This window comes from Protopterus annectens, chromosome 2.part1, assembly GCF_019279795.1.
Source record: "Protopterus annectens isolate FY-2018-M chromosome 2.part1, PAN1.0, whole genome shotgun sequence".
NCBI classification, from domain to species: Eukaryota; Metazoa; Chordata; order Ceratodontiformes; family Protopteridae; genus Protopterus; species Protopterus annectens.
Window position 1 is genome coordinate 285,393,815 of NC_056729.1, and position 26,581 is coordinate 285,420,395.

The 26,581-nt window shown below is 44.1% G+C and overlaps 1 protein-coding gene across 3 annotated transcripts in view; it reads left to right on the plus strand.

The window, feature by feature from the left end:
- GNB1 (G protein subunit beta 1) overlaps positions 1-26,581 on the plus strand; it is a 1,803,552-nt gene that overhangs the window by 1,720,511 nt on the left and 56,460 nt on the right. For all 3 annotated transcript variants that reach the window (XM_044062129.1, XM_044062128.1, XM_044062130.1), the window contains one exon: positions 25,359-25,468. In XM_044062129.1, coding sequence (XP_043918064.1) covers positions 25,359-25,465 — 107 coding nt within the window. In that variant the 3' untranslated portion in view covers positions 25,466-25,468. The remainder of the gene's footprint in view (positions 1-25,358; positions 25,469-26,581) is intronic.

A 26,581-nucleotide genomic window follows, 5' to 3' on the forward strand; every position in this document is an offset into this window, starting at 1 on the left:
CTCTCAGAAAACTCTGACCAGCTGCTAGTCAGCTTTGCTGCAGGGGCAGAGGGGAAGGCCATTTCAAAGCAAACCATTCCCAAATGGATAGCGCATTGCATCCATTTCTGCTACAAGCACCATGGAAAACTTGCCCAACAGGGTATAAGAACACATTTCCCCAGGGCTGCATCTACCTCTACTGCATTTCTCAGAGGAGTCCCTACCAGGGACATCCTGGAAGCTGCATCCTGGAGCTCTGTACATACTTTCACCAAGCATTACCACTTGCCTATTGTTTCTAAATCCAGGGCTGGATTTGCCACAGCAGTCTTACAGGGCCTGATTGCTAACCCTAATGCTCTTTAACTACCTCCCCACCATTCCTTAGCTTTGGGAATCAACCCAAATGTGATGACTGCAACATTGAAACAGGAAGAACGTAGTACAATTGCGTACACTTAACATAAATGTAGATGTTCGAGTGTATTCACTGTTGCAGTCCTAGTTACCCTCCCTTCAGCCTCCCTGACTTGTCTTGTCTTTTACCTTTCCTATTTGTTTGGTGTATATTCTAGCATGTGTATTTAGTTTTTGCTGGGGGTGTTCCATACCATATAATCGCTTCCTATTGTGGGGGGGGGGGTACCTGACATTTGGGGCAAGAAAAACTGATGTAATGGCGTTGGTTGCATGTTTTATACCCCTGATGACCTGACGTCATGGAAGAAGCAACAGCATCCGACGCAGAGATCCCAGGACTCTGGTATTCAGGCCGGCTGAGGGCTTACCTGCATGCAGATAACCCAAATGTGATGACTGCAGCTGTGAATACACTCGAACATTTACATTTATACTGTACTTGGATGTCAGACGTGAAGCCAGATGACCCAATACAAGGACATCATATGCTGACAAGTGGAAAAGGTATTGTTCCTGGATTCACACTAAAGGAGCAGATGCAGCACAGCCCTCTTTACCTCTTATCCTGGATTACCTAGCAGACCTTCTCCAGAGGCATGTCCTTCTCTTCCATTTAGATCCATGCCTCTGCCATCTCTGCTCATTACAGCACTGAGCCACCTCTCTTCTCACCCTCTCATCAAGCAGTTTCTGAGAGGGGATAACAACTTAAGGCCACCAAGAAGAGCCCCCACCCCTGCTTGGGACCTTAACTTTGAGTTGGAAAAAACCTCACGCTACCCCTCCCCCCCCCCCCTTTGAAGCCTGCAGCATCAGCAGAGTTAAAATTCCTCTCTTGGAAAACGGCCTTGCTTCTGGCCATCACTTCAGCTAGAAGAGTGTCTGAGCTACAAGCACTTATGGCTGTGGAACCCTTCATTATTTTTCATGCTGACAGGGTCTTCCTCAGGACCAACCCAACTTTCATGCCTAAAGTGGTGTCCAGTGTGGCTCTCAATCAGTCTATCCATTTGCCCACCTTTTTCCCAAATCCTCAAAATAAGGGGGAAAGAATCCTGCACTCTTTCGATGTGCACAGGCAGTTCAGATTCTACCTTGATAGGACTAAGCCCCTTTAGGAAGTCTGGCCAGTTACTAGTCAGCTTTGCACCAGGGGCAGAGGGCAAGGCCATATCAGAAACAAACCATCTCCATATGGATAGCACACTGTATCCATTTCTCTTACAAACACCATGGGAAACTACCCCTTCAAGGAGTCGGAATGCATTCCACTAGGGCAACTTCAACCTCTACAGCCTTTCTCAGAGGAGTCCCTACCAGGGACATTCTGGAAGCTGCTACTTGGAGTTTTGTTCATACCTTCACCAAGCATTACCACTTGCTTATCTTTTCTAAATCCAGATCTGGATTTGCTACAGCAGTCTTACAGGGTCTGCTTGCCAGCCCTAATGCTTCTTAACTGCCTCCACCCATCCTCAGCTTTGGAAATCAACCCAAATGTGATGACTGCAACAGTGAAACATGAAGAACATAGTACAGTTGTGTACACTTACCATAAATGTAGATGTTTAAGTGTATTCCCTGTTGCAGTCCTGGTTTCCCACCCTCCAGCCCCCTAACTTCTCTTTACTTCTACTTATCTTTTTTGTTTGGCATATCTTATATCATTGGTATTTGCTTTTTGCTGGGGGTATTCCATATCGTGTAATTGCTTCCTATTTTGGGGGCTCCTGACAACCCGGGGCAAGAAAAATAGATGTAATGGCATCAGCTGCATGCATGTTTTATACCTCTGACGACCTGACATCATTGAAGAGGCAAAAGCATCAGACGCAGAAATCCCAAGACTCTGGTATTCAGGCAGACTGAGGGCTACCTGCAGACAGATAACCCAAATGTGATGACTGCAACAGTGAATATACTCAACATCTACATTTATGGTAAGTGTGCAGAGCTGTACCTTTTAGGTTCATAGGTTCATACTAGGCTATCTTCCCTGGGGCATTTATAAGCCTAGCCAGAGTGTGTGTGGCTTTCACCACCCCTTAGGATGAGAATACTATACCCATTAGTTTGCTGTGCCTGTGTCCAGCAGTGACACACAGATGATTCTCGGGGTAAACCTACGATCTCCCATCCACTCGTCAAGATTTCTCTTGAACAGAGTCAGTGAGGGGCTCTGCCTCACATGGGCTGGGATTCTGTTCCATAGTGTAGGGAGTCTCTGGGTGATGAATCTGTCCCTCCAGCACGTCCTATTTATATCCGTGTTGAGGTTTAAGTCTCTTGTTCTCGTGGCTCTGGTGGATTTGGATTTTTTGAGGTGGAGCATGTCCATTAATTCCGGGTTGGACATGGCCTTGTATGTCAGGCACAGATCACCTCTGAGCAGACGGTATGCGACTGAATAGAGCTGGAGTTTCTTCAGTCGGGCAGTATGACATATGTTTGAGCCCCTTTATCCTTTTGGTGAGGAACTTTTGGGGTCTTTCCAACTGCTGCAGGTGTCGGGTAAGGTACATTCCGAATGGGGCGTTGTACTCGATTATTGGTCTGATAAGTGAAGAGTACAGGGGTACAATGACCTCTCCTGATCTGGATGTGAATCCCTTCATGATCAGGTGGGCAATGTAGAAGGTCTTCCTAACCACTTTGGCAATGTGAGTGTCAAAAGAGAGGTTACTGTCAACTTGGGTCCCCAGGTCCCTGATAACTTCTTCCGTGTTTAATGGATTACCACCTATGTGGTAATTAGGGGTTACCTTGTTTTTCCCAAAGGGTATGACTATACATTTTTTGGCATTTAGCTTAAGGCCATGGCTCTGGCACCAGTTATCCATTTCTATGAGACCTCTCTGGAGGATGTCTGTGTCTGATGAAGTGTCAATTATGGTGCCCAGTTTGCAGTCATCTGCAAATTTTGTCAGCCACAATCCTCTTATGTTTGCCTGCACTTCAGAAAAATAAATGCCGAACAAGAGGGGGCCCAGGACTGAGCCATGTGGGACACCGCTCGTGACCAGCTTAGAGTCTGACATGGCACCAACAACTCTAACCCTGTGGGTTCTGTCCTTGAGCCAGTTTGCAACCCATCTTGTGACATATGGGTTTACATCTAAGCTGGTGAGCTTTTCTATGATGCCCGAGTGGGGTACTGTGTCGAACTCTTTTGCTAGGTCAAGGTAGGCTGTGTGAACTGCCTTACCCTCATCAATGGCCTTAGTGACTGTTTCAAAAGTCACCAAGTTCAAGAGGCAGGATCTGCCCTTGACAAAGCCAAATTGGGTAGGATCCAGTGTCTTTAGGTCCCCAATGTCTTTATTTATGAGTTCCATTATGATCCTTTCCATAGCCTTGCAGATAAGGCTCGCAAGCTTATGGGCGGTAATTTCCAGGGTCCGTAGAAGCACCGCCTTTGTGGAGTGGGACCACAGTTGCCGTCGCCATTCTTTGGCACGATCCTGTAGTAAGGCTAAGATTAAACAGCAGCCTTATGTGTGGGTTTAGTTCCTCATTGAGTTCGTAGCACACAGCCGGGGACACCTTCCGTCCCATTGATGCTGTGTTTTTGCTTTAGAGAACAGCTCTCACCTGGGCATCTGAGATGTTTGGGAGGCTAGACTCTGGTGGGATAGATATTTCTCCTTTGGGGAGAGGAGGAGAATTTGCACTGAACCTGTCTGCCAGTATGTTGGCAATGTCTGTGGGTTCAGTGATTTTTGTATCATTTTGGACTAATTCTGGGCATATCTGGGAGTTTCCACCCAGGTTTCTAACATAGCTAAAGAAGGCCTTATGATTGTCTTTTGTGTCTTTAGCGATTTTTCTCTCAAAGTTGGCCTTGGATGATTTTATGAGTGATCGTAGTTTTTTGCTAGTATTGATCAGAGATGCCTTCCTTTAGGATTTTCCTCTGTCATGTAGTAACTTTCTCCTCTTGTAAAGTTTGTTTATGGCTGGGGTCCACCAGACCCGGGCGCCTGCCTTTGGTGGAAAGGGTCTTGATTTTATTAGGGATTGCAAGATCCATGCATTCCTGAAGGTGCTCGTAGAAAGCATTTGTAAGGGTTTCAGCAGTGTGGGTTGTGGTTTCCACTGGCTCGGAGGCCTTGAAGGATACCACTCCAGTCTTAATAAGTGTGAAGTTGGCTTTTGAGAAGTTCTTCACTGTGGTCTTTTTTGCTGGGGATGGGGGTGGGATGTGGATCTCCAGTGAGATTAATTTATGGTCTGATCTCACCAATGAGGGATATACTTCCGGTGTGGAGCATTTTGTCCCCATGTTTGTGATGATCAGGTCTAACATATTTTCTCCTCTTGTGGGAATGGTGACTAGTTGTTCCATAGCATTTGAGTTTATGAACTCCAGGAACCTGTGGGCTAGGGTGTTGGGGCTTGAGTAATGTTCCCAGTCTGTTTGAGTAGTTGAAGTCACCCAATATGATGGTGTTTGGAGAGACATTCATACTTTCCAGTGTCTTCAGGAAGGCTGTGTGGGTTTCCTGAGTTTGAGAGGGTGGTCTGTAGCATGCTACAAACTGTAGGGCAGTTTTACCTATGGTTAATTGCACCTGGATGGTCTCCGATGCTTCGTGCGTTGCCACTAACCTGGAGGTGTGGGTATCCTTTATGAATATGGATACTCCCCCTCCTTTTGTGGTTCGGTCCGGATTTTGGGGCCGGAACGCATGATATGAGGTATAACCTGATAGTGCTGGGGTGCTCTCAGGAGCCTTGAACCAGGTTTCAGTCACAGCACAGACATCGTTCTGCTATGTAATTGGCAACAGGATAGAAAAATGGCACTGTAGTTAGTAGTAAAATACCACAGGGGTCTCCACTGGCCGTAGTTATGTTCAGCATCTGTGACATAGTGAGAGAGGTTTTCATTTCCAGAACTTATTGAAAAGCTTGCATTGTGGTCCAGTCTCCAAAGCAGTCAGTGTATGTATATCTTTGAATTGGCAAAATGCTAATAGTAAGCATGGCATTTGTAGTCCATTATCAACGACACAGCAAGACAGACGCTTTACTGCAGGTGGTGTTGACAGTTGTTATAAGCAGTACTTTGAGGTTATCACTTTCAGTGTGTGTGAAAAAAAATAGGATGCATGAAAGGAAGGAGGCATTTTCCTCAGTAGGTGAGGGTGTCATTGATGTTCTTCGTGTTTCACTGTTGCAGTCATTACATTTGGGTAATCTGCTGGCAGGTTGCCCTCAGTCGGCCTGATTAACAAAGTCTTGGGTCCTGCTTCAGTTGCTGTCCCTTCTTCCATGATGTCAGGTCGTCAGGGGTATAAAACATGCAGCCAACGCCATTACATTGGTCTTTCTTGCCACTCGGTGCCCGAAGCAGAAGCAGTTCGCAAGTGCTGGTCGGCCAACTCCTGAAATTTTTGTTTTCGAGTTTCAGAACCGAAGTCTTCAACTAAAAAGCTAAGTACCCCGTTGGGGAAAATTTTTCTTGCTCGTTACCGATGTCAGTAAAAGTTAATAATTGCATTATGTGTGGGAAGCAAATACCTCATAACAATTTTCATTTGTACTGTATTCCTTGCCTAGGCCCTGACCACAACGTACCTTGCTATCGGTTTTGTGCTAAATTTAATCATTGCACTATCAAATGTCGGTGCATTTTTGCTTCTAAATATTTTGGCTCACGCTTTAATTATCCAGAAATGTCGTCAGTTAGCAATCCGACTACCAGAATACGTAAAAAAAATGCAAAGAAAAAAAACAGAGACAGGCCGTTGAGGTCCAGAACTGCCAACGACGCTTCTCCTAAGCCAGTCGCCAGTTCGCCAGTACTCAGTGAGGTGTTTTCGCAGCCCCTGATACCTGCTACTTCTGATTTGCAGGCCTCTACTGAGACCCATTCGGAGTCCGGCATGCCTCGAGATGATTCAATTATGGAACCCGCTGATGTCTCTACCTTAGATTGGTCCAGAGCCGCAGTGCAGGCACCGGCTTCTGAGGGTGTTTTCAGGCGTACAGATTTGTATATTAGACAGACGCCATCTTCAAAACTAAGGCCAAAATCTAGACCTCTGCCTAAAAAACAAACGCCTGGGCCACATGTGCAGGCCCCTATGCCTAAAAAAACAAATAATCAAAATGGCTGAAGATTTAATTACTCTGATCAGGTGTAGCCAACCCCCCCCCCCCTTCTAAGAGACCTAGGCAAGACATTGATTATGAATCTTCTGAACAAGATTCTGTTTCTTCTGACTCTTCCAATGAACAGGAATTGTCTATACCTACTTATGAGGACTCTGATGCAGAACATTACATTCCTTCTGCTTCTCCCCCTGAGGATTTTTCTTCTGGGGAAACTTTACATACCTTAAGGGAACATTTCCACTGGGGAAAGTCAGGATTTCTCTGAAGCTAAAAAGAGACTTGGGGATTTTCTTCTTCTTCCTCAGCATAGGCCTTTGGCTATATCTCCTGTTCTAGACATTGTTGATGTTTTTTCAGAATCTAGTATGGTTCCTGTTTCTCTGCCTCCAGCTCCTTTTAAACCTGACAGATACTACAGGGTTCCTGAGTCCCACAAGTTTCTTTTCAAAAATCCTGTTGCAGATCCAGAAACCATTTCTCAGCGGCCCAAGGGCATTAAGGCTTCTACTGCTAAAAATCCTACCCCTTCTGATAGGGACTCCAGGGCACTGGATAGAGGGGGTAGGAAGGTTTATACTTCTGCAACCTTGGCAAGCAAAGCTTTAAACTGCCAATTTCATGTGTTAAAATATCAACAGCATACTACTGGACTGCTTAAAGAGGAAATTATGTTAATTCCTGACTGCGTGGAAAATAAAGATTTACAGGATTTATTGCATTCTGCTGAACAAGTTGGGAAACACTTTGCAGTGTGGATGTTCTTCGTGTTTCACTGTTGCAGTCATTACATTTGGGTAATCCTGACATCAGGTCGTCAGGGGTATAAAAGAAGCAGCCGATGCCATTTTCTTCAGTTTTTCTTGCCCCAGATGTCAGGTGCCCCCCAAAAGGGTAGCCAGACTTTTTTTATATATATATATATATATATATATATATATATATATATATATATATTTAGAAATACACCAATATAAATGTTGCCTTCATCAGTAAGCAAATACACCACATAGGTAGTATAAATCAGAGAAGGAAAGATGAGATCCAAAAGAAAAAAGGGGGAAGGCGGGTGGGTAACCTGGACTGCAACAGTGAATACACTCGAACATCTACATTTATGGTAAGTGTACACAACTGTAATGTGTTCTTCATGTTTCACTGTTGCAGTCATTACATTTGGGTAGAGTCCCAGAGCTATGGTAGGGAGGGTGGAACTAGACAGCAGTAGGAGCGGCTATGAGGCCCTGCAGGACTGCAGTGGCAAAGCCTGCCCTGGATTTAGAGTAGAGTGGCAGATGATAATGCTTTGTGAAGGCGTGCACTGAACTCCAAGTAGCCGCCTCTAAAATGTCTCTGGTTGGTACTCCCTTGAGAAAGGCTGATGAGGTGGCTGCAGCACTGGTGGAATGAGGCCTAATGCCCTTAGGCACTGGCGTGCCATGGTGCAAGTAGCAGAAACGAATGCAGTGGCCTAACCACTTAGAAATAGTCTGCTTTGAGATAGGCTTCCTTTGTGATCCTGCAGCATATGCCACTAGTAATTGCTCTGTCTTCCTGAAAGCTTTGGTTCTGTCCAAGTAGAATTTAAGATGTTCTTCGTTTTCCATTGCTGCAGTCCTTACTATTGGGTATAGTCCGCATCCAGTCGGCCCGAATACCAGAGTATAAGGCTGACGTCGGTCAACATTTTGGTTTTTCTTGCCTCAGTATTTAACCGGATGTCAGAAAAGTGAATAACTGTATTTTGTGGGAAACAAATACCTCATAGGGATTACCATACATTGTGTATACCTTGTTTAGGGCCTGAGCGTTGTTGGTTGTAAGAGGAGGTTAGACTGTGCCAGATTAGTGTTTGGGAAGCGAAATGCCGCCGGATGCTAAACAGCCTAGCCTAGGTTGATGAACCGCAGTCCCGGACGTCGGTTCTTTAGGACTCAGTGGAGCCAGAGGTTTTGCCAGGAGTTTCTATGGAGTCTCAGGCAGAAACTTTACTGTTACAGGATGTACCTCTCAGGAGGCAGGCCAGGCTGAGGGGCTTCTCAGGTAACTATTCTTCCTCTCTTCCCAAAGTAGTTAGAACCTCTCCTTCTGTTGCCAAAACTTTTTAGAGGTAGGCCAAGTTCAGCTTCAGTAGGGCTTCTCCTAGCCTTCGGGTTCTGTACATAAGAAACATATGCTTAAAATGACAGAAGATTTGATTACTATGATTAGAGGTTCTATGGCCCTCCTGATAAGAGGCCTAGGGTGGAACCAGAGTTTGACAGTTTTGAACAGGGTTCAGGGGCTTCTGAGTCTTCTGGGGAAGATTTGCAGGAGTATCCTCATTATTCTGATTCTGATGTGGATGATGCCACTCCTTCGGCTTCTCCTCCTGAGGATTTTTCATTTTCAGAGACTCTGCATTCCATGAGGGAGCACTTTAAATGGGAAGGCCAGGATTACTCTGATTCAAGGAAGGGGCTTAGGAATTCTTGTTTTACCCCAGCATAGGCCCTTAGCTATACCTCCTGTGTTGAATGTGGTGGAAGATGTTTTTGCAGAGGCTTCCTGAACCCTGATTCTTTGCCTCCTGCTCCTGTTAAACCTGATAGGTACTATAGGGTGCCCCCAGCTCATAAGTATTTGTTTGGGCCTAAAGGTGTTAAGGCCTCTGTGGTTAAAAATCCTGTTCCCACTGACAAAGAGGCAGATAGGTGGGTAAGAAAGTGTATACTTCTTCCACTCTAGCCATGAGCGTTGAATTGTCAGTTTCACATGCTGAAATATCAAAATTATCTCCTTTCACAATTAAAATCTAAGGTGGATGCTTTGGCGGAAGGTATTGATTGTAAAGAATTGCTGGATTTAGTTTATGTGTCTGAACAAGTGGGCAAGCATTCTTTGCAATGTGGTTTTGATGCTGTGCAGGCCTCCTCGAGGGTGGCTGCCACTAGTTCTGTTCTTGCATGCCTGGTTGAGAGATCAAAATTTGGCTGAGCATGTTAAGACAAGGATTTTGGATGCTCCTTTACAGTTTTAAAGAAAATGGAGGACAAAGCTAAGTCTATGCAAACTGTTAAAGATTTTTTGCAGGTACAGCCACTTAGTAGAAATTGGCCTGCTAAGGGGTGGACATATCCTGCTTATGATTCCCAGTCTATTAGGCCTAGAACAGGAGTTCACCTGCTCAGACTTCTGGTGAGGGCAGAGGGGTCATCCTGAACAGACCCAATGACCTGCCTTTTCAGCTGCCACTAGATTCTCGCCTGGCAGCTCGACTGTCTCTTTTCAGAGGAAATTGGGATTTAATTACTCAAGACAGATGGGTGTTGGACAGCATTCACCACGGTTACAGATTTTATTTCCATACAATGCCCCCTTTCACAGGCATGCCAGACGTTCCTCCTCCACAAAGAAAAGAGTCTCACAAGCAAGTTTCTCAGTTACTCCAAATGGGGCCATTCAGCCAGTCCCTGTATCAGAAAGGGGCCTAGGATTTTATTCTCGCATGTTCCTAGTACCAAAGAAGGGGAACACGTGGAGACCGATTTTGGATTTATCTCTCCTCAACACTTATCTGGACATTCCCAAGTTCAAGATGTTGAAAAGATCACTGGATGGTAACTTTAGATCTCAAGGAAGCTTACCTTCATGTGCCTATCAGGCTCTCATTATCAGTTCTCTGCATTGCCCTTTGCTATCTCTACTCAGCAGAGTATTCACAAAGGTTCTGGCTCCAGTGATAGCTTACTTCAGGCTACAAGGACTTCAAATCTATCCTTATTTAGACGACTGCCTGATTCTGGCTCAAGACAAGGAAGACCTTCTACAGCATCTGGAATATGTTATAGCAGTGCTAAGATGCCTAGGGTATTCTGTGAACGAAATAAAGTCCAGTCTAGTACCCTCTCAAGACATGTTCTTTCTGGGTGTGAGACTGAATACAGCAGCCCAGATGGCCTTTTTAACCCCGGACAAACAAAAGAGTCTATCACTTTACTTCCATCAACTATCTCATCAGTCCGTGCTGACTGCAAAGACAGTCCTTCAAGCATTAGGGTTCATGGCATCTTGTATTCTGGTGCTTCCCAATGCCAAACTGCATATGAGGAAGTTACAATGGTATCTCAAAATGTATGGACACAGCACTGCCAGGATTTAGACACTGTCATTCAAATAATACCTTGCCTTCAAAGAGAATTTTGTGGTGGGCTCAGGAATGTCACCTAAACAAGGGAAGATTTTACCGGCAGATGCCTCGACATTGCTTGGGAGCTCATCTAAATGGAAAGTGGATACAAGACAAGTGGCCTGCCAGACTACAGCATCTACATATCAACATGAAGGAGATGTTAGCAGTCCAGTTCGCATTACTGGCTTTCAAGGAGTTACTTCTTCCAGGGCAGGTGTTGATTCTAACAGACAACACAACTGTCATGTGGTACATCAACAAACAAGGGGAACACATTCTTATCCTCTATGCAGGCAAGCAATGATTTTATGGGAGACTAGGTTTCTGCCAGGAGCACAGAACTCCTTAGCAGATGTGTTAAGCAGACAAATCATGGATCCCGAAACTGGATCTTCATGTATTTCAGAAATTGACAGTGTCATGGGGAACTCCAGACATAGATCTGTTCGCTTTCTCCACTAAACCACCAGCTGCCACAGTTTTGCACAAAGGGTTTCATCACACAGCTTGGAAAGTGGATGCTCTGTCTTTCAGTTGGACAAACCTTCATGTGTATGCCTTTCCACCTCTGCCTCTTCTTCCAAAGGTACTGTTAAAGGTCAGACAGGACAGGCCAAGGATGATTTTGATAGCTCCAGATTGGCCTCGGCAACACTGGTACCCCTACTCACGAGTCTGGTAATGAAGCCTCTCCATGGCTCTACCTTGATTCCACATCTGTTATCCCAGCAGGACGGTCATCTGCTCAATGTCAAGCTTCACTCTCTTCATCTGACAGCCTGGCATATTCTGTGTTGAAACACAGCAGGTCTCAACTTCCTCAACAAGTTTTCAATGTGATTATGGAAGCTAGAAGACCTAGTACAAATGGAAGAGATTTTTATTTTGGGAGATTTCTGAGCCTAATTTGAGTATGGCTCTTCAATATCTTACTGAGTTACTGGACAAGGGTCTGTCCTTCTCTTCCATTAAGATTCATGCTGCAGCAATCTCAGCTCACTATGATTGTGACCCACCATTGTTTTCATCCTTTGTTCCCTACTCCTGCTTGGGATCTCAATTTTGTGTTGGAAAACTTACTGCTACTGCTGAATTGAAATATTTGTCATGGAAGACTGCTTTTTGTTGGCTATTACTTCTGCAAGAAGGGTGTCTGAGTTGCAGGCCCTTATGGCAGTCGAGGGCCCTTTTATTTCCATAAGGATAGGGTATCAAATCCTTCCTTTATGCCTAAGGTGGTTTCTAGTGTGGCTTTAAACCAAACTATTCATTTGCCTACTTTTATGCAGACCCCAAAGATTTTGCATACTTTAGATGTACACATTTTAGGCAGTCTCAGCAGTTGTTTGTTTCCTTTGCTTTGAGAAACAAACTATTTCTAGGTGGATTGGCTTTGCATTGCATTTTGTTATTCCCATCATGGCAAGGAGATTCCTGCTGGGATTAGGCCTCATTCCACTAGGGCTACTGCCACTCTTGGAGTTCAGTGCATACTTTCTAAGCATTATCACCTTCCTATCTACTCTAAGTCTCGGGCTGGTTTTGCCACAGCTGTTTTGCAAGGCATGTTGTCAGCTCCTGCTTCTTTATGAAGAACATAGTACAGTTTGTACCTACCATAAATGTAGATGTTGATTCCATTGCTGCAGTCCAATTCCTCCTCCTCCTTCTCTGTGTTTAAGGGTGGTTGTGTAGGTGAGTTTACCTGCTTATATTTTTGTATATATTGTTCATGTTTTGGTGCAGGTATTTTGGGCCTTGTCTTTTAGGGTCTTCTGACATCTGGGGCAAGAAAAGACTGAGGATATGGCGGTCATGCGCCGAGTAGTACCCTGACGCATTGGTCAGTCTAATGCCTAATGACGGCGCGCCAGCTATATCTCTATATTCGGCCGGGACTGGATGCGGACTATACCCAATAGTAAGGACTGCAGCAATGGAATCCTCGAACATCTACATTTATGGTAGGTACAAAACTGTACTTTGTCTGTGTACATCCAAAGAAACGCAGAATTCTCTCCCCCTTGTTCTGTGGATTTGGGTAGAAGGTTGGCAGATGGATGGCTTGGTTAAGCACCACACTGAACACTACTTTAGGCATAAATGTTGTGTTTGTCCTCAGGGAGACTCTGTCTGGATGAAAACTGATGTAGCTCTGAAACTCGTCTTGCAGAAGTAACTGCTAAGAGCAGAGCTGTTTTTCAAGATAAAAACTTCTTCTTAGCAGTAGCAGCTGGCTCAAAAGGGAGGCAGTGTGAGGTTTTCCAAGACATAGTTGAGGTCCCATGCAGGTATTGGTAGTCTCCTTGGGGGGCCTGTAGTGGCTCTGTATTGTAATGAGCTGAAATGGCAGAGACATGAATTTTAATTGATGAAAAAGACACTCCTTTGTCCAGCATCTCAGTTAAGTATTGCAAAATCTGAGGAATATTTGGTACCGCTGTATCAGTTCCTTGTGCCTGGTTCCAGGCACAGAATCTCTTCCATTTTCCAGCATAAGACTTTCTAGTACTAGGCCTTCTGGCTTCCAGAATGACATCCATCACAGCTTTACTGAGTGGTGTTTTTTGTATGACTACATTATCCGCCATGCTGCCAAGTTTAATGTCAGTGAATACACGCGAACATCTACATTTATGGTAAGCGTACACAACTGTAATTTTTGATTCTTTAGAGGCCTCCTACAGGGCTGCTGTTACTGGGTCTGTGCTTAGAGGGCATGCTTGGCTTAAGGAGCAATCTTTGCCTGATCATGCTAAAGCAAAATTGTTGGATGCTCCTTTAAATCAGGACCACCTGTTTGGCAGTAAGGGTGAAGAAGTTCTAAAAAAGATGGAAGATAGAGCTAAATCTATGCAAACTTTTAAAGATTTCTTACAAGTGCAACCTACAAAATTTAGTAGGCACTGGCCTGCTAAGAATTGGTCTTTTCCAGCTCCTTCCAGATCCGCTCAAGCCAAACCCAGACACACCAAAAGCACCAGGTTTCATTCCCATGGGACTCTCAGAACTAAGCAATGGGGGGGCCTCCACTTCCAAAATCAGGAAATAACAAGACACCCCCTATGGTAAACAGTCTCAATGACTGACTTTTAAAATTACCAAGTACTTACCTTTTAGCCGCCCCTTTGGGGTGAAAGATTGCTCTTCATGCAAAGAACTGGGAACTCATAACCCAGGACAAATGGGTTTTAAATATAGTGTCCCATGAATACAGATTTCATTTCCACACATTGCCAACCCCAAATGGATGGCGAGACCTGCTCCCAAATCAGTGGGCAGAGGCTCAAAAACAAGTACTTTCCCTCTTAAACATGGGGGCTATTCAACCAGTACCAGAAGAGGAAAAGGGTTAAGGTTTCTATTCCAGGCTTTTTCTGGTACCCAGAAAAGACAAATCATGGTGTCCAATTCTGGACCTGTCTTCTCTAAACACCTTTCTGGACATTCCAAAATTCAAGATGCTGACTCTTCACCAGTTACTTCCTATGCTAGGAACGGATGCCTGGTTGGCAACTCTAGATTTAAAAGAAGCATACCTGCACATCCCAATCAAGGAATCTTGCAGAAGATACCTACGCTTCAAAGCAGGCTGCTTGCTTTATCAGTTCTCTGCACTGCCCTTTGGCTTGTCTACTGCACCCATGGTATTCACAAAGTGCCTGACTCCAGTTACTGCATTTTGCAGGCAAAGAAATATTCGAACATATCCATACCTGGACAATTGTCTAATTCAGGCAGAAAACCAGGGCATACTTCTAAATCATCTGGCGTTTGTAAAATGGGTTCTAACTTGTCTGGGGTACACCATAAATGAAAAGAAATCACAACTGGTACCCTCTCAACAGATTACATTCCTAGGTGCAAGCTTGAATACAACTGCCCACATGGCTTTCCTCACACCAGAGAAGCAAATTCAATTGGTAACTTATTTCAAACAAGTGGCCACAAAAACCCTGCTATCTTTAAGACAAATACTGCAAGGCTTGGGGTTCATGTTCTCCTGCATTCTTCTAATTCCATATGGAAGACTGCATATGAGGAAGCTACAGTGGTACTTAAAAAGTCAATGGAGTCAACGTTGTCACAGCCTGGAAACAATGATTCCTATCATACCTTGCCTGCAACTAGATTTCCTATGGTGGGCAGAGGCCTGCCACCAAAACAAGGGACTGCCATTCACACTATCCCCTGCTGCCCAAACCCTAACTACAGATGCATCAGACTATGCATGGGGGACACACCTGGCAGGAAAGGGCATTCAGGGCAAATGGAACCCAAATCAAATGCACCTACATATCAATCAAAAAGAAATGTTAGCTATACAGAATGCTCTGACAGCCTTCAAGGATTACATTCTTCCAGGACAACTAATGGTAAAGATGGACAACACCACGGTTATGTGGTACATAAACAAGTGGGGGGGGGGTACACATTCTTACCCCCTCTGCAGACTAGCCATGGCATTGTGGAACACAGCCTTGAGCTACCAAGTGCACCTACAAGCTCAATTCCTGCCAGGAAAATTGAATACACTGGCAGATGGATAAGCAAAAATCTCATGGACCCACACGAGTGGAAACTAGAACCACAGATTTTCAACATGTTTACAAGCAAATGGCGGAGCCCAGACATAGATCTATTTGCCTCCCCCCAGAACTACCAGTTGGACAAGTTTTGCACAAGGACTCCCCACAAAAAAGCCTGGAAAGTGGATGCTCTGTCCTTCAGCTGGAAAAACCCATCAGTTTACGCCTTTCTCCCTCTGCCTCTGCTCTCCAGAGTTCTGCTAAGTCAAACAGGACAAAGCAAGAATGATTTTGATTGCTCCAGACTGGCCACGCCAACACTGGTGCCCACTCCTGCACAGTGTGTCACAAATATCTCCATGGCACCTGCCTCAAACCCCTTCCTTGCTGTCTCAGCAGGAGAACCAAATTCTGCACCCTCAGCTTCCAACATTGAATCTTGCAGCCTGGCTAATCACTTAAATTCACCCTTATCATCCCTCAGCAAACCTGTGATGGATGTCATCTTGGAGGTGAGAAGACCTAGTACTAGAAAATCTTATGCTGACAAATGGAAAAGATTATGTGCCTAGAACCAGTCTTTAGTGATGAGCACAGCAGTGCCCAATTTACCTCCGATTTTGCAGTACTTAACTGAGATGCTTCAGAAGGGCCTTTTTCCTCTAAAATTCCACGCTTCAGCTATTTCAGCTCACTATAACACAGAACCACCCCGCTTCTCTCATCCCTTGCTCAAGCAGCATCTGAGGGGCAAAGAACTTGAGGCCACCCAGGAGAGCTCCTACCCCTGCCTGGGATCTTAACTTTGTTTTGGAAAAACTCACTCTACCTCCTTTCGAGCCAGCTGCTACTGCAGACTTAAAATTTCTTTCTTGGAAAACTGCCTTCCTTTTAGCAATCACTTCAGCTAGAAGGATATCTGAATTTTACAGGCCCTTATGGCAGTGGAGCCTTTCATCATCTTTCATGCGGACAGGGTATCTCTGAGGACCAATCCAGCCTTCATGCCCAAGGTGGTTTCCATTGTGGCTTTTAATCAGTCCATTCATTTGCCAACCTTCTTTCCAAATCCACAGAACAAAGGAGAACGGACTCTGCATTCCTTGGATGTGCACAGACAACTCAGATTCTACTTGGACAGGGCTAAATCTCGAAGAAAATCTAAACAATTGCTGGTAGCATTTGCTGCAGAGACAGAGGGGTAGGCTATTTCAAAACAAACCATTTCTAAATGGATAAGCCATTGCATTCATTTCTGCTATAAGCACCATGGAAAACCTATTCCCCAGGGGATCAGATCTCACTCCACCAGGGCTGGATCTACTTCTGCAGCCTTTCTCAGAGGTGTTCCTACCAGGGATATTCTAGAAGCTGCACTGTACATACTTTCACCAAGCATTATCATTTACAAATTTTCTCTAAATCCAGAGCTGGCTTTGCCACTGCTGTCTTGCAGGGCCTTATAGTTGGCCCTAGTGCTATGTAAACTCCTCCTCCCAATCATAGGTTCATAGGTTGGTACTATAGGTTCATAGGTTGGTACTAGGCTATCAGCCTTAGGGCCTATACAAGCCTAGCCATAACAATTCCCTGGCTATTTCTTCCCACATTATTTACTTTCCTGGACCCCTGTCTAGCAGGGCGACTGACGTGATCCCTGGGGTGAATTTCCTTTCTCCCATCCAATCGTCAAGGTTCCTCTTGAAGAGGTCCAAAGAGGCACTCTGCTTGACATGTATGGGCAAATCTATTCCAGAGTCTGGGGAGTCTCTGGGTCAGGAACCTATCCCTCCAGCATGTTTTGTTTATTGTGATGACAAGGTTTAGCTTTGGGAATCTACCCAAATGTAATGACTGCAACAGTGAAACACGAAGAACATAGTACAGTTGTGTACACTTACCATAAATGTAGATGTTCGAGTGTATTCACTGTTGCAGTTCTGGTTACCCTCCCTCCAGCCCTCTGCTTTTCTCTGGCTATACCTTTACCTTCTTTTACTATGCTTAAAAGCCTTTTTGGTGTATTTGCTTTTGTTTGGAGGTATATTTTTGTGTTTTTAATTTTATTTGCTCCCCATTAGGGGGGCACCTGACATCTGGGGCAAGAAAAACTGAAGTAATGGCGTCTGGTGCATGTTTTATACCCCTGACGACCTGACGTCATGGAAGAAGGGACAACAACCGATGCAGGACCAAAGACCTTGTTAATCAGGCTGACTGAGGGCAACTTGCCAGCAGATTACCCAAACGTAATGACTGCAACAGTGAATACACTCGAACCTCTACATTTATGGTAAGTGTACGCAACTGGACTTTGAGTGGCTGCCTTCATCAGACACATAAAACTAATTAACCAACTGCCGGTTGTCCTACACTTTTTTAGAATTTGTGTAGTGTTTTTTTCTCTTTTATTACTTAATACACTGTGGCATATAGAAAGATGTTCAGATGACAGACTGTGTTTTGTTTTTGGGGGAGAACAACATTTCATGTCTCATTTGTGATTATCTGTACTGCGTGTGCATGCTTTTCTAAACAATATTGTCTTGATATTGACAAATTAGTTTGCATTATTTGTAGTTGCCCCCCCCCCCCCCCCAAATCACTCTGGAAGAGGATAGAGCAGTGTATACAGTGTTTCTTGACCTGGCTAAGGCATTGGATACAATAACCCAATGGGGCATTGTTGACCAGCTCTCCTAGCTAGATGTAAACCCTTACATAACTCGCTAGATTGCCAGCTGGCTCAGACTGTAGTCAAGGTTCATAGGTTCATACTAGGCTATCTGCCCTAGGGCATTTATAAGCCTAGCCAGAATGTGTTTGGCTTTTGCCACCCATTTTAAATTTATTTTGCTATGCCCTTTTTCGAGGTTAGTATACTGTGCCTCTGTCTAACAGTGACACAGAAGTGATACCCGGGGTAAACCTACGATCTCCCATCCACTCATCAAGATTCCTCTTGAAGAGAGTCATTGAGGGACTCTGCCTAACCTGGACTGGGATTTTATTCCAGAGTGAAGGGAGCCTCTGGGTTATGAATCTGTCCCTCCAGCATGTCCTATTTATTTCAGTGCTGAGGTTCAAGTCTCTCGAGCACGTAGCTCGATGGGATTTGGATTTTCTGAGGTGCAGCATGTCCATTAATTCCGGGTTGGACATGGCTTTATACGTCGGGCACAGATCGCCTCTGAACAGGTGGTATGCCACTGAATAGAGCTGGAGTTTCTTTAACCGGGCAGCATGTGGCATCTGTTTGAGCCCTTTGATCCTCTTGGTGAGGTACTTTTGGGGTCTTTCCAGTTGCTGCAGGTGTCTGGTAAGGTGCATCCCAAAAGGGGCATTGTACTCAATTATGGGCCTGATGAGGGATGAGTAAAGAGGCACTATGACCTCCCCTGATCTAGATGTGAATCCCTTCATGATTAGGTGGGCTATATAAAATGTTTTTCTAACCACTTTGGCCACGTGGTTGTCAAATGAGAGATTGCTATCAACTTGGGTCCCCAGGTCCCTAATTACTTCTTCTGTACTTAATGGATTACCACCTATGTGGTAATTTGTGGGCACTTTGTTTTTGCCAAAGGGGATGACTATACACTTTTGGCATTTAGCTTGAGGCCATGGCTCTGGCACCAGTTGTCTGTTTCTATGAGGCCCTGTTGGAGGATGCTTGTGTCGGCTGGAGAGTCTATTATGGTGCCCAGTTTGCAGTCATCTGCGAACTTGGTCAGCCACAGTCCTTCCGTGTTGGCCTGTACCTCCGAGAAATATATACCGAACAAGAGAGGTCCCAGGACTGAGCCTTGTGGGACACCACTTGTAACTGGTTTGGAGTCTGACATGGCTCCATCAATTCTAACCATGTGGGTTCTGTCCTTGAGCCAGTTTGCAATCCATCTAGTGACATAGGGGTTTATATTTAAGCTGGTGAGCTTATCTATAATGCCCGAGTGGGGTATTGTATCGAAGGCTTTTGCGAGGTCCAGGTAGGCTGTGTGGACCACCTTCCCCTCGTCAATGGCCTTGGTGACTGTTTCAAAGAAATCAACCAGATTTAAGAGGCAGGATCTGCCCTTAAAGCCGAACTGGGTAGGATCCAGTGTCTGTAGGTCCCAAATATCTTTATTTATGAGGTCCATGATGATCCTTTCCATAGCTTTGCAGACCAAGCTAGTCAGGCTTATGGGGCGATAGTTTCCAGGATCCGTTGAGGCACCACCTTTATGGAGAGGGACCACTGTTGCTGTACGCCACTCTTTGGGCACATATCCTGTAGTAAGGCTGAGATTGAACAGTAGTTTTATGTTTGGGTTTAGCTCTTCTTGGAGTTCATGTAGGACGCAGCCCGGGACACCGTCTGTTCCCATTGACGCTGTGTTTTTTGCTTTGGAGAGGGCGGCTCTTAACTGAGCATCTGAGATGTCAAGGGGGCAGCACTGTGCTGGGATAGATATTTGCCCTTTTGGTGGGAGGGGAGACGTTTGCGGTGAACCTGTCAGCTAGGATGTTGGCAATGTCTGTGGATTCAGTGTATTTTTGTCATTTTGGACTAATTCTGAGCATATCTGGGAATTACCACCCAGGTTCCTAACATAACTAAAGAAAGTCTTGTGATTATCCTTAGTGTCCTGTGCAATTTTTCTCTCGAAGCTGGCCTTGGACAATTTTATGAGTGCCCGTAGTTTTTTGCTAATACTAATCAGTGATGCCTTCCCTTTTTGGGATTTTGCTCTGTCATTTAGTAGCTTCCTCCTTCTATTGTATAGTTTGTTTATGGCTGGGGTCCACCAGACAGGGCGTCTGCCTTTGGAGGATTGGGTCTTGGTTTTATTTGGGATCGCATGATCCATGCATTCCTGAAGGTGTTTATAGAATGCGTTTATAAAGGATTCTGCGGTCTGGGCCATATTTTCCACAGACCCAGGGGCTTTGAAGGATTCCACCTCGGTTTTGAGGAGTGTGAAATTTGCTTTAGAGAAGTTTTTCACTGTGGTTTTCTGGGCAGGGCGTGGGGTCAGGATGTGAATATCCAGTGAGATTAGTTTATGGTCTGATCTTTCCAGTGAGGGATACACTTCTGGTCTGGAGCATAGAGTCCCCATGTTGGTGATGATCAGGTCCAGTATGTTTTCCCTCTTGTGGGAGTGGTAACAAGTTGTTCCATAGCATTTGAGTTTATAAATTCTAGGAACCTTTGGGCTAGGGTGTTGGAGCTAGAGTAATGCTCCCAGTCTATGTTTGGGTAGTTGAAGTCGCCCAATATAATGGTGTTTGGAGAGACCTTCATATTTTCCAGTGTTTTCAGAAAAGCCGAGTGGGGTTCCTGGGTTTGGGAGGGTGGTCTGTAGCAGGCTATAAACTGGAAGGCAGTTTTACCCACTGTTAGTTGCACATGGATAGTCTCTGATGCTTCGTGCTTTGCCACCAACCTGGAGGTGTGGGTGTCTTTGATGAATATCGATACTCCCCCTCCTTTTGTGGTTCGGTCCAAGTTTTGGGGCCGAAAAGCATGGTATGAGGTATAACCTGGTAGTGCTGGGGTGCTCTCGGGAGCCCTGAACCAGGTTTCTGTTACTGCATAGATATTGATGTTCTCCATGCTAAGGCGAGTTTCGAAAGTGCATCTTGAGGTTTAGACTTCTGGCGTTGAGTAGCATTACTCTTAGTTTCTTATCCCTTGTGATACCTATGGAGGTGGGTTTGTCTTCTGAGCCTTGCCTAAAAAAGGCACTATGGGGGTAGCAAGAGCCTTTGCCAATATCCGAAGCCCAGGGTGACAGGTGCAAGCCGTCCCTAGCGAAGCATCGTGGCTTGTCGAGCATATCATCCCAAGCTGACAGGCATTGGATCCCCTTTGAATGACACCAGTACTTAAGCCAATTGTTGAAATTGATCATCTTGTCTTCATATTGTGGCATCATTCTTGGTGAGGGTAAGATGCTACTCAAGGTCAGGGTCATACCGGCCTGGGCTACATGCTCAGAGAGCTCCTTTATGTCTCTTTTCATGTAGTCCAGGGAGGTACGTCTTGGGTCATTCACACCAGCATGGACAATGACTGAGTCATATTTGTACTTGCCTTGGAGTGACCTGAGTGCTTGTGTTATGTGGCGGATCCTAGCGCCCGATAGGCTGCTCACCGTGACCCTCTCCTTGTTCAGCCTGGTGAGCGGGAGGTCGGTGTGCCTGACTATAGATTCACCTATTACAGTTGTATCAGGTGTGTTGTTTAGTCTTAAGGGCTGTGACTGTTCGGCACACTGGCTTTGTGAGATATGTGTTGCACGTGTTTTGTTTTGGGGTAGCGGTTGCTTGGGTGTCTGCTTTGGAGGTCTCTGCTGCTTAGGCAGATCTTTATTTAGAGCCTCCGAGTATGTTTTTGTGTGATTATGTGTTTGGTTTGCTGTCGTGGTAGGTCTATGTTAGACTGGAATTGTAGTGAGTGTTGTTTCCTTCTCCTCCTGACTGGTTATGCCAGTACTGAGTTGAGAGAGCTTAGCCTCCAGTTTGGCTATATGGTTGCATCTCTCACATGTGTTGGAATTTGTTGGGAGGAGGATAGGGTTGTCTGTGTACATGAGGCAGTTGTAACATTGCCTCAAGATTCCCAGATTCACCAGCTGGACCGGAGAGAAGATTGACAACTGACCTTTGGACATGCTAGAATAATATTGGGAATTCCTTAATAATTGAAAACAAGGGCCAGTGGGGAGTGAGGGTGTAGTGCTTTTAATTTTTAGTGCTGACTTGTATAATTGCTTTAGCGAGCAAGTGCCAGGTAACTTAAGTGCAATGTGTTACAGGTAACTTAAATGCAAAAACGACAAACAGTAACTTTCTTTCAAGTGAAACAAGGAAATAAGTACAGTAAGCAATGCAGATATCACTAGTCATCCACAAAAGTGCTGAGAAGCCGCGTATTAGGTGGAATTAGCGTTCCAGGGAAATAACAAGCAAACAAACAACAAGCATATAAACAAACCTAGTTTCAGCAGGCCTGGATCTAGTCTATGCTACAGCAAACAAGGTGTACCAATTTCAGTAAGATACAGTTCAAATATTCAGGCACTATAAACCTTTGACCAGAAATTCCCAGCTCAGAAGGGCAGAGTCCAGCCTCTTCTCCCACAAGAGTGCAGACCACGAACCTTCTTAATGTAAAATAACTGGCCTGAAGCCCAAGTGCTTAAACCAGAACTAATACACTTTAAGAATAACAGACACTGGGCTCTCAGTCAGCAGTTCCCAACTTAGAAGGATGAAAGCTACCTGTCCTGCCATCACAGTGCATGCCACAAACCTTCCTAATGTAAAACAACTGGTCTGAAGCCCAAGTGCTTAATCCAAAAGACGTATAATGATAGCTACACTTTAATCAAGTTACTACCAAGCAGTAATAAATACAATTGAATACTTTAGAGAATGCCTGGATTAGTGCTCAAGTTACACAAACAAAACTAGATCCAGCAGGCCCAAATCCAGTCTATGCCACAGCAAACAAGGCGCACCAACTTCAGTAAGAAGTAGTTCAGATATGCATGCACTATAAGCCTTTAACCAGAAATTCCCAGCTCAGAAGGGCAGAGTCCAGCCTCTCCTCCCACAAGAGTGCAGACCACGAACCCTCTTAATGTAAAATAACTGGCCTGAAAGCCATAGTGCTTAAACCAGAATTAATACACTTTTAGAATAACAGACACTGAGCCCTCAATCAGCAGTTCCCAACCTAGAAGGATGTAAGCTACCTGTTCTGCCACTACAGTGCAGACCACAAACCCTCTCAGTGCAAAACAACTGGTCCGAAGCCCAAGTGTTTAAACCAAAAGGCTTAGAATGAGTTACACCAAGCAGTAATAAAAACAATTGAGTACTTTTAAGATGATGCAAAAGTAAAATAAAGTAGGTAGAAACACAAGTACAGTAAAAGCAGATGAATTTTTTTTTTCTGAACAAGTGCTGAGATCAAAGAAACAGATTTGAGTGCTGAAACTAGAAAACTGGCTAGTTATAAGAAATAAAAACTAAGCTAGAAGGCTTCCCTCCAACACAGAAGGGCTTGGGGGCTCAGAAGCCTACAAATAGTCTATACCACTTAACAGGAAAGGCAGGAAACAAGCTTAATTTTTTTTCTGTTTCCCAGATGCTCTCTTTGTACACAGTAGGAGTGCCTGAAATCAGAATATGATCTCACTGCACTCATTTGAGTGAGCAAATGAGATGGGCCCAGAAGGAGTATACAAACACAAATTTACAAGAGGGGCGGGTAGTTTCAAGGCCACTAAGATTAACACCAAAGCAAAAACAGGGACGGTGGGTGGGACTAACTGAAGAGCAGAGTCAAAACTTCCATTTCAGTTAATATTCCTGCAACACACAGTTAAAATCAATTTAAATACTGTATTTTTTTGAAAAAAAAAAAGTGCAGATAAAGGTACTTAAATTCTCTTATACGTCCAGTTGAATACAGCAAGTTCTTAGCCGGCCAAAGCTGAGGTTAATCAGGATTAGTGAGACCACCCACCAGTGTAGTACTCCAGGGTTCTGTGCTGTTTGGCATCTACATCTTGGAAGTCGGGACTAACGTTAAAAGCCCGTGGCTCACCAAGTTTGCAGAGAACTGTAAATTGAAGTCTTTTGTAGATTCCCCACAGAAACAAACATCTTGAAGGTGAGTCTTACACAGACAAATGACTGGTGCCAAAGACATGGCATAAAATTCAGTGGCAAAAAATGCATTATAATGCCCTTTGGAAAAATATCAACCCAAGTTAATTACTCTATTGATAAAACATCCCTAAGAGTCGAACCAGCAGTAAGGGATCTGGTAACATAGAGACAGCATTCTCCCCTTTGACCAACATGTAGCTGAGGTAATAAGAAAATCCACCAAACTTATAGACAAGGGTATGGTATCTCGGCCTTAAGGAAGTTATAGCACCCCTGTACTTGGCCCTTATCAGACCTGTTATTGAATACAGTTGCCCCTTGGGCATGTTCCTAGCCAGAAACTTGTAACAGTTGGAATGCCATAAAGGTTTCTCGCCAGGAGAATTCAGGCCATGAGTATTGTGTCCTTCACTGATTGCCAAGGGCTCTCTGTAATGAGTCTTCTATGGATCTTTGCCTGCCTTACATGGCTTCCTCAGACCCAGCTTTAATGGATCTGTTGCACATGTTTAAAACAGCATCAGAAATACTATATCCTGGGATCTGAACTTTGCTTGTGACATAAACAGAACATGCTAGAGAGAGAGGTAAGTCCCCCAAAGGTTCCCCACACTATGGAATTGGCTACTCATCCATGTAAAAGAGTTCATCCCTAACCCTGTTCAAACAAAACTTTGACAATTGGATGGGAAGTTGTAAATTTACCCCAGGTCTGTCCCCCCATGTATCTTATGTACAGAGGCAATCAATAGGAAAAGTATTATTCTATCACCTCCCCCTTTTTAATAACATATCTTTAGCTTACCTGCTTTACTAACAAGCCCCATGGCACTTGGGAACCAAATGGTTTAGTGTACACAGCTAAGCATTTAAGGCCCCTAGTTGGTCGATAGCCTAGTAACAACCTATGAGAATGTTTTATAGAGAATGGCATGTGTGATTTGTGTAGCAATTTGAAGTTGAGTGAATACAAGGTGATTAGGTAGGTTCGGCCAGTTGAGCTTTAGTGGTAAGCAGTGGTGTATGAAGTAAGATGCATTAGCTGCAAATTTGGCTATTTTGTTAAAGTATGTCTCAAATGTATTTAGTAGGGTGGCCTGAATGTTTAATATGGGTGATGGGATTTTGCTAAGGATTTTCTTGAGCCTTTGAGGTTGGGTTTGTTTTGATAGAGGAAGCCCAGTTTTTGGTGCGTTCTCTTGATGGCCTGGGTGATATGCAGATCAAATTTTACATTATCTTATGACTTCTGGTAGTTTGATATTTAACAGTTTCTATGGTGGTGGTTGAGGTAATATTAAAGGGTTTATTGGTTGTTAAGAGATCTAGGTGTGAAAAGCATTTTGTTTTCCTGTTTAAGATTCACTGAGATTTCCTTAATGAAAACTATTGAAGCCTAGCTACTAAATGCAGACTGCTCTTATTTTTTAATTCACTGATTTTTAAAGATCTGTTCTTTTAAATTCTAGGTGTTCTTGCAGGCCATGACAACCGTGTAAGTTGTCTTGGTGTAACAGATGATGGCATGGCTGTAGCAACAGGATCGTGGGATAGTTTCCTTAAAATCTGGAATTAGTCTGTAAGTATCTTCAGTTGTTTTGCAGTACTGTTTGAGTTTGTTTTCCTTTAAACTGTTGCAGTAAAGTCTTTTAATTTACAGGCAAGTCAGCTACTTCAGTTTGTTTACTTAGATGAGGGTAATCAGTCCTGCCTCTTAAATGAGGCTAGTAACTCCTGCCTGATTTGCTGATTAGGAAAAACTGGTTTTGTCAGCTACTGCTTTGCTTCTTCCTTATTTTGTCAAACACCACTAGTCTTATTCACTTTTAAAATGCAGTCATTTTACCAGCAGTCACTCCTCTGCTTTACCCAGAGCATCAGTCCATGAATGTGTATATGCACTTCCCTTTATTTAAGTAATATTACAATAGACTTCACCTGTTCTGAAACCAATACTGTCTGCAGACAATCTTTTACACCATATATATTCAGGAGACCTTGTAAGTTAACTTCAGCAAGATGTTTGGGTTAACGAACCCAACTTTTGGATCTAATGATGTCTATTCTGTCTGTTCCTCAGTGGATGGGTATTAAGATCAGACCTAGAATCCAGCTTCGGCCACTCTAGACTTTATTTTACATTTGTTGACCGGGCTAGTCTGGCTGGATACATGTCCATTTTCAGCAGAGGCCCGAGGAGAAAAACTCCACTAAATACTAAGTACATTACAAAAAAATCACAAGTGTTTAGAAATAAAAAATTAGAAATCATAACAACACACAGAATGCAAGATACTTTCAAAGAGAAGCACGTTTCCAATAAGCAGTTCATGCCATATTAGCAAATTTACATAAAATGTACATAGTTCGATTAGTACAGTAAAAGGAGAAGAAATCAGACAGGTAGTGATGGGAAGAGTGAAGGAGAGATATAGTATAAGAAAGAAAAGGTTAGTCTGGTGTACTGCAGGAACAAAGCCAATGATTGAGGTAGTACAGTTTAATTTTCTGTTTGAATTGTGGTAGGGATGTGGTCAAAGTTATGTCACAAGGTAAGAGATTCCAGCTTCTACCTATAGTGTTAGTGAAAAGAGAACAACCTGCTGTGTTGTTTGCCTTTATTGATGTAGTCATGAGTTTACTAGAGGAGCAAAGCGAGTTCAGATTGTTATACGGGATTAGAAGTTGAGAG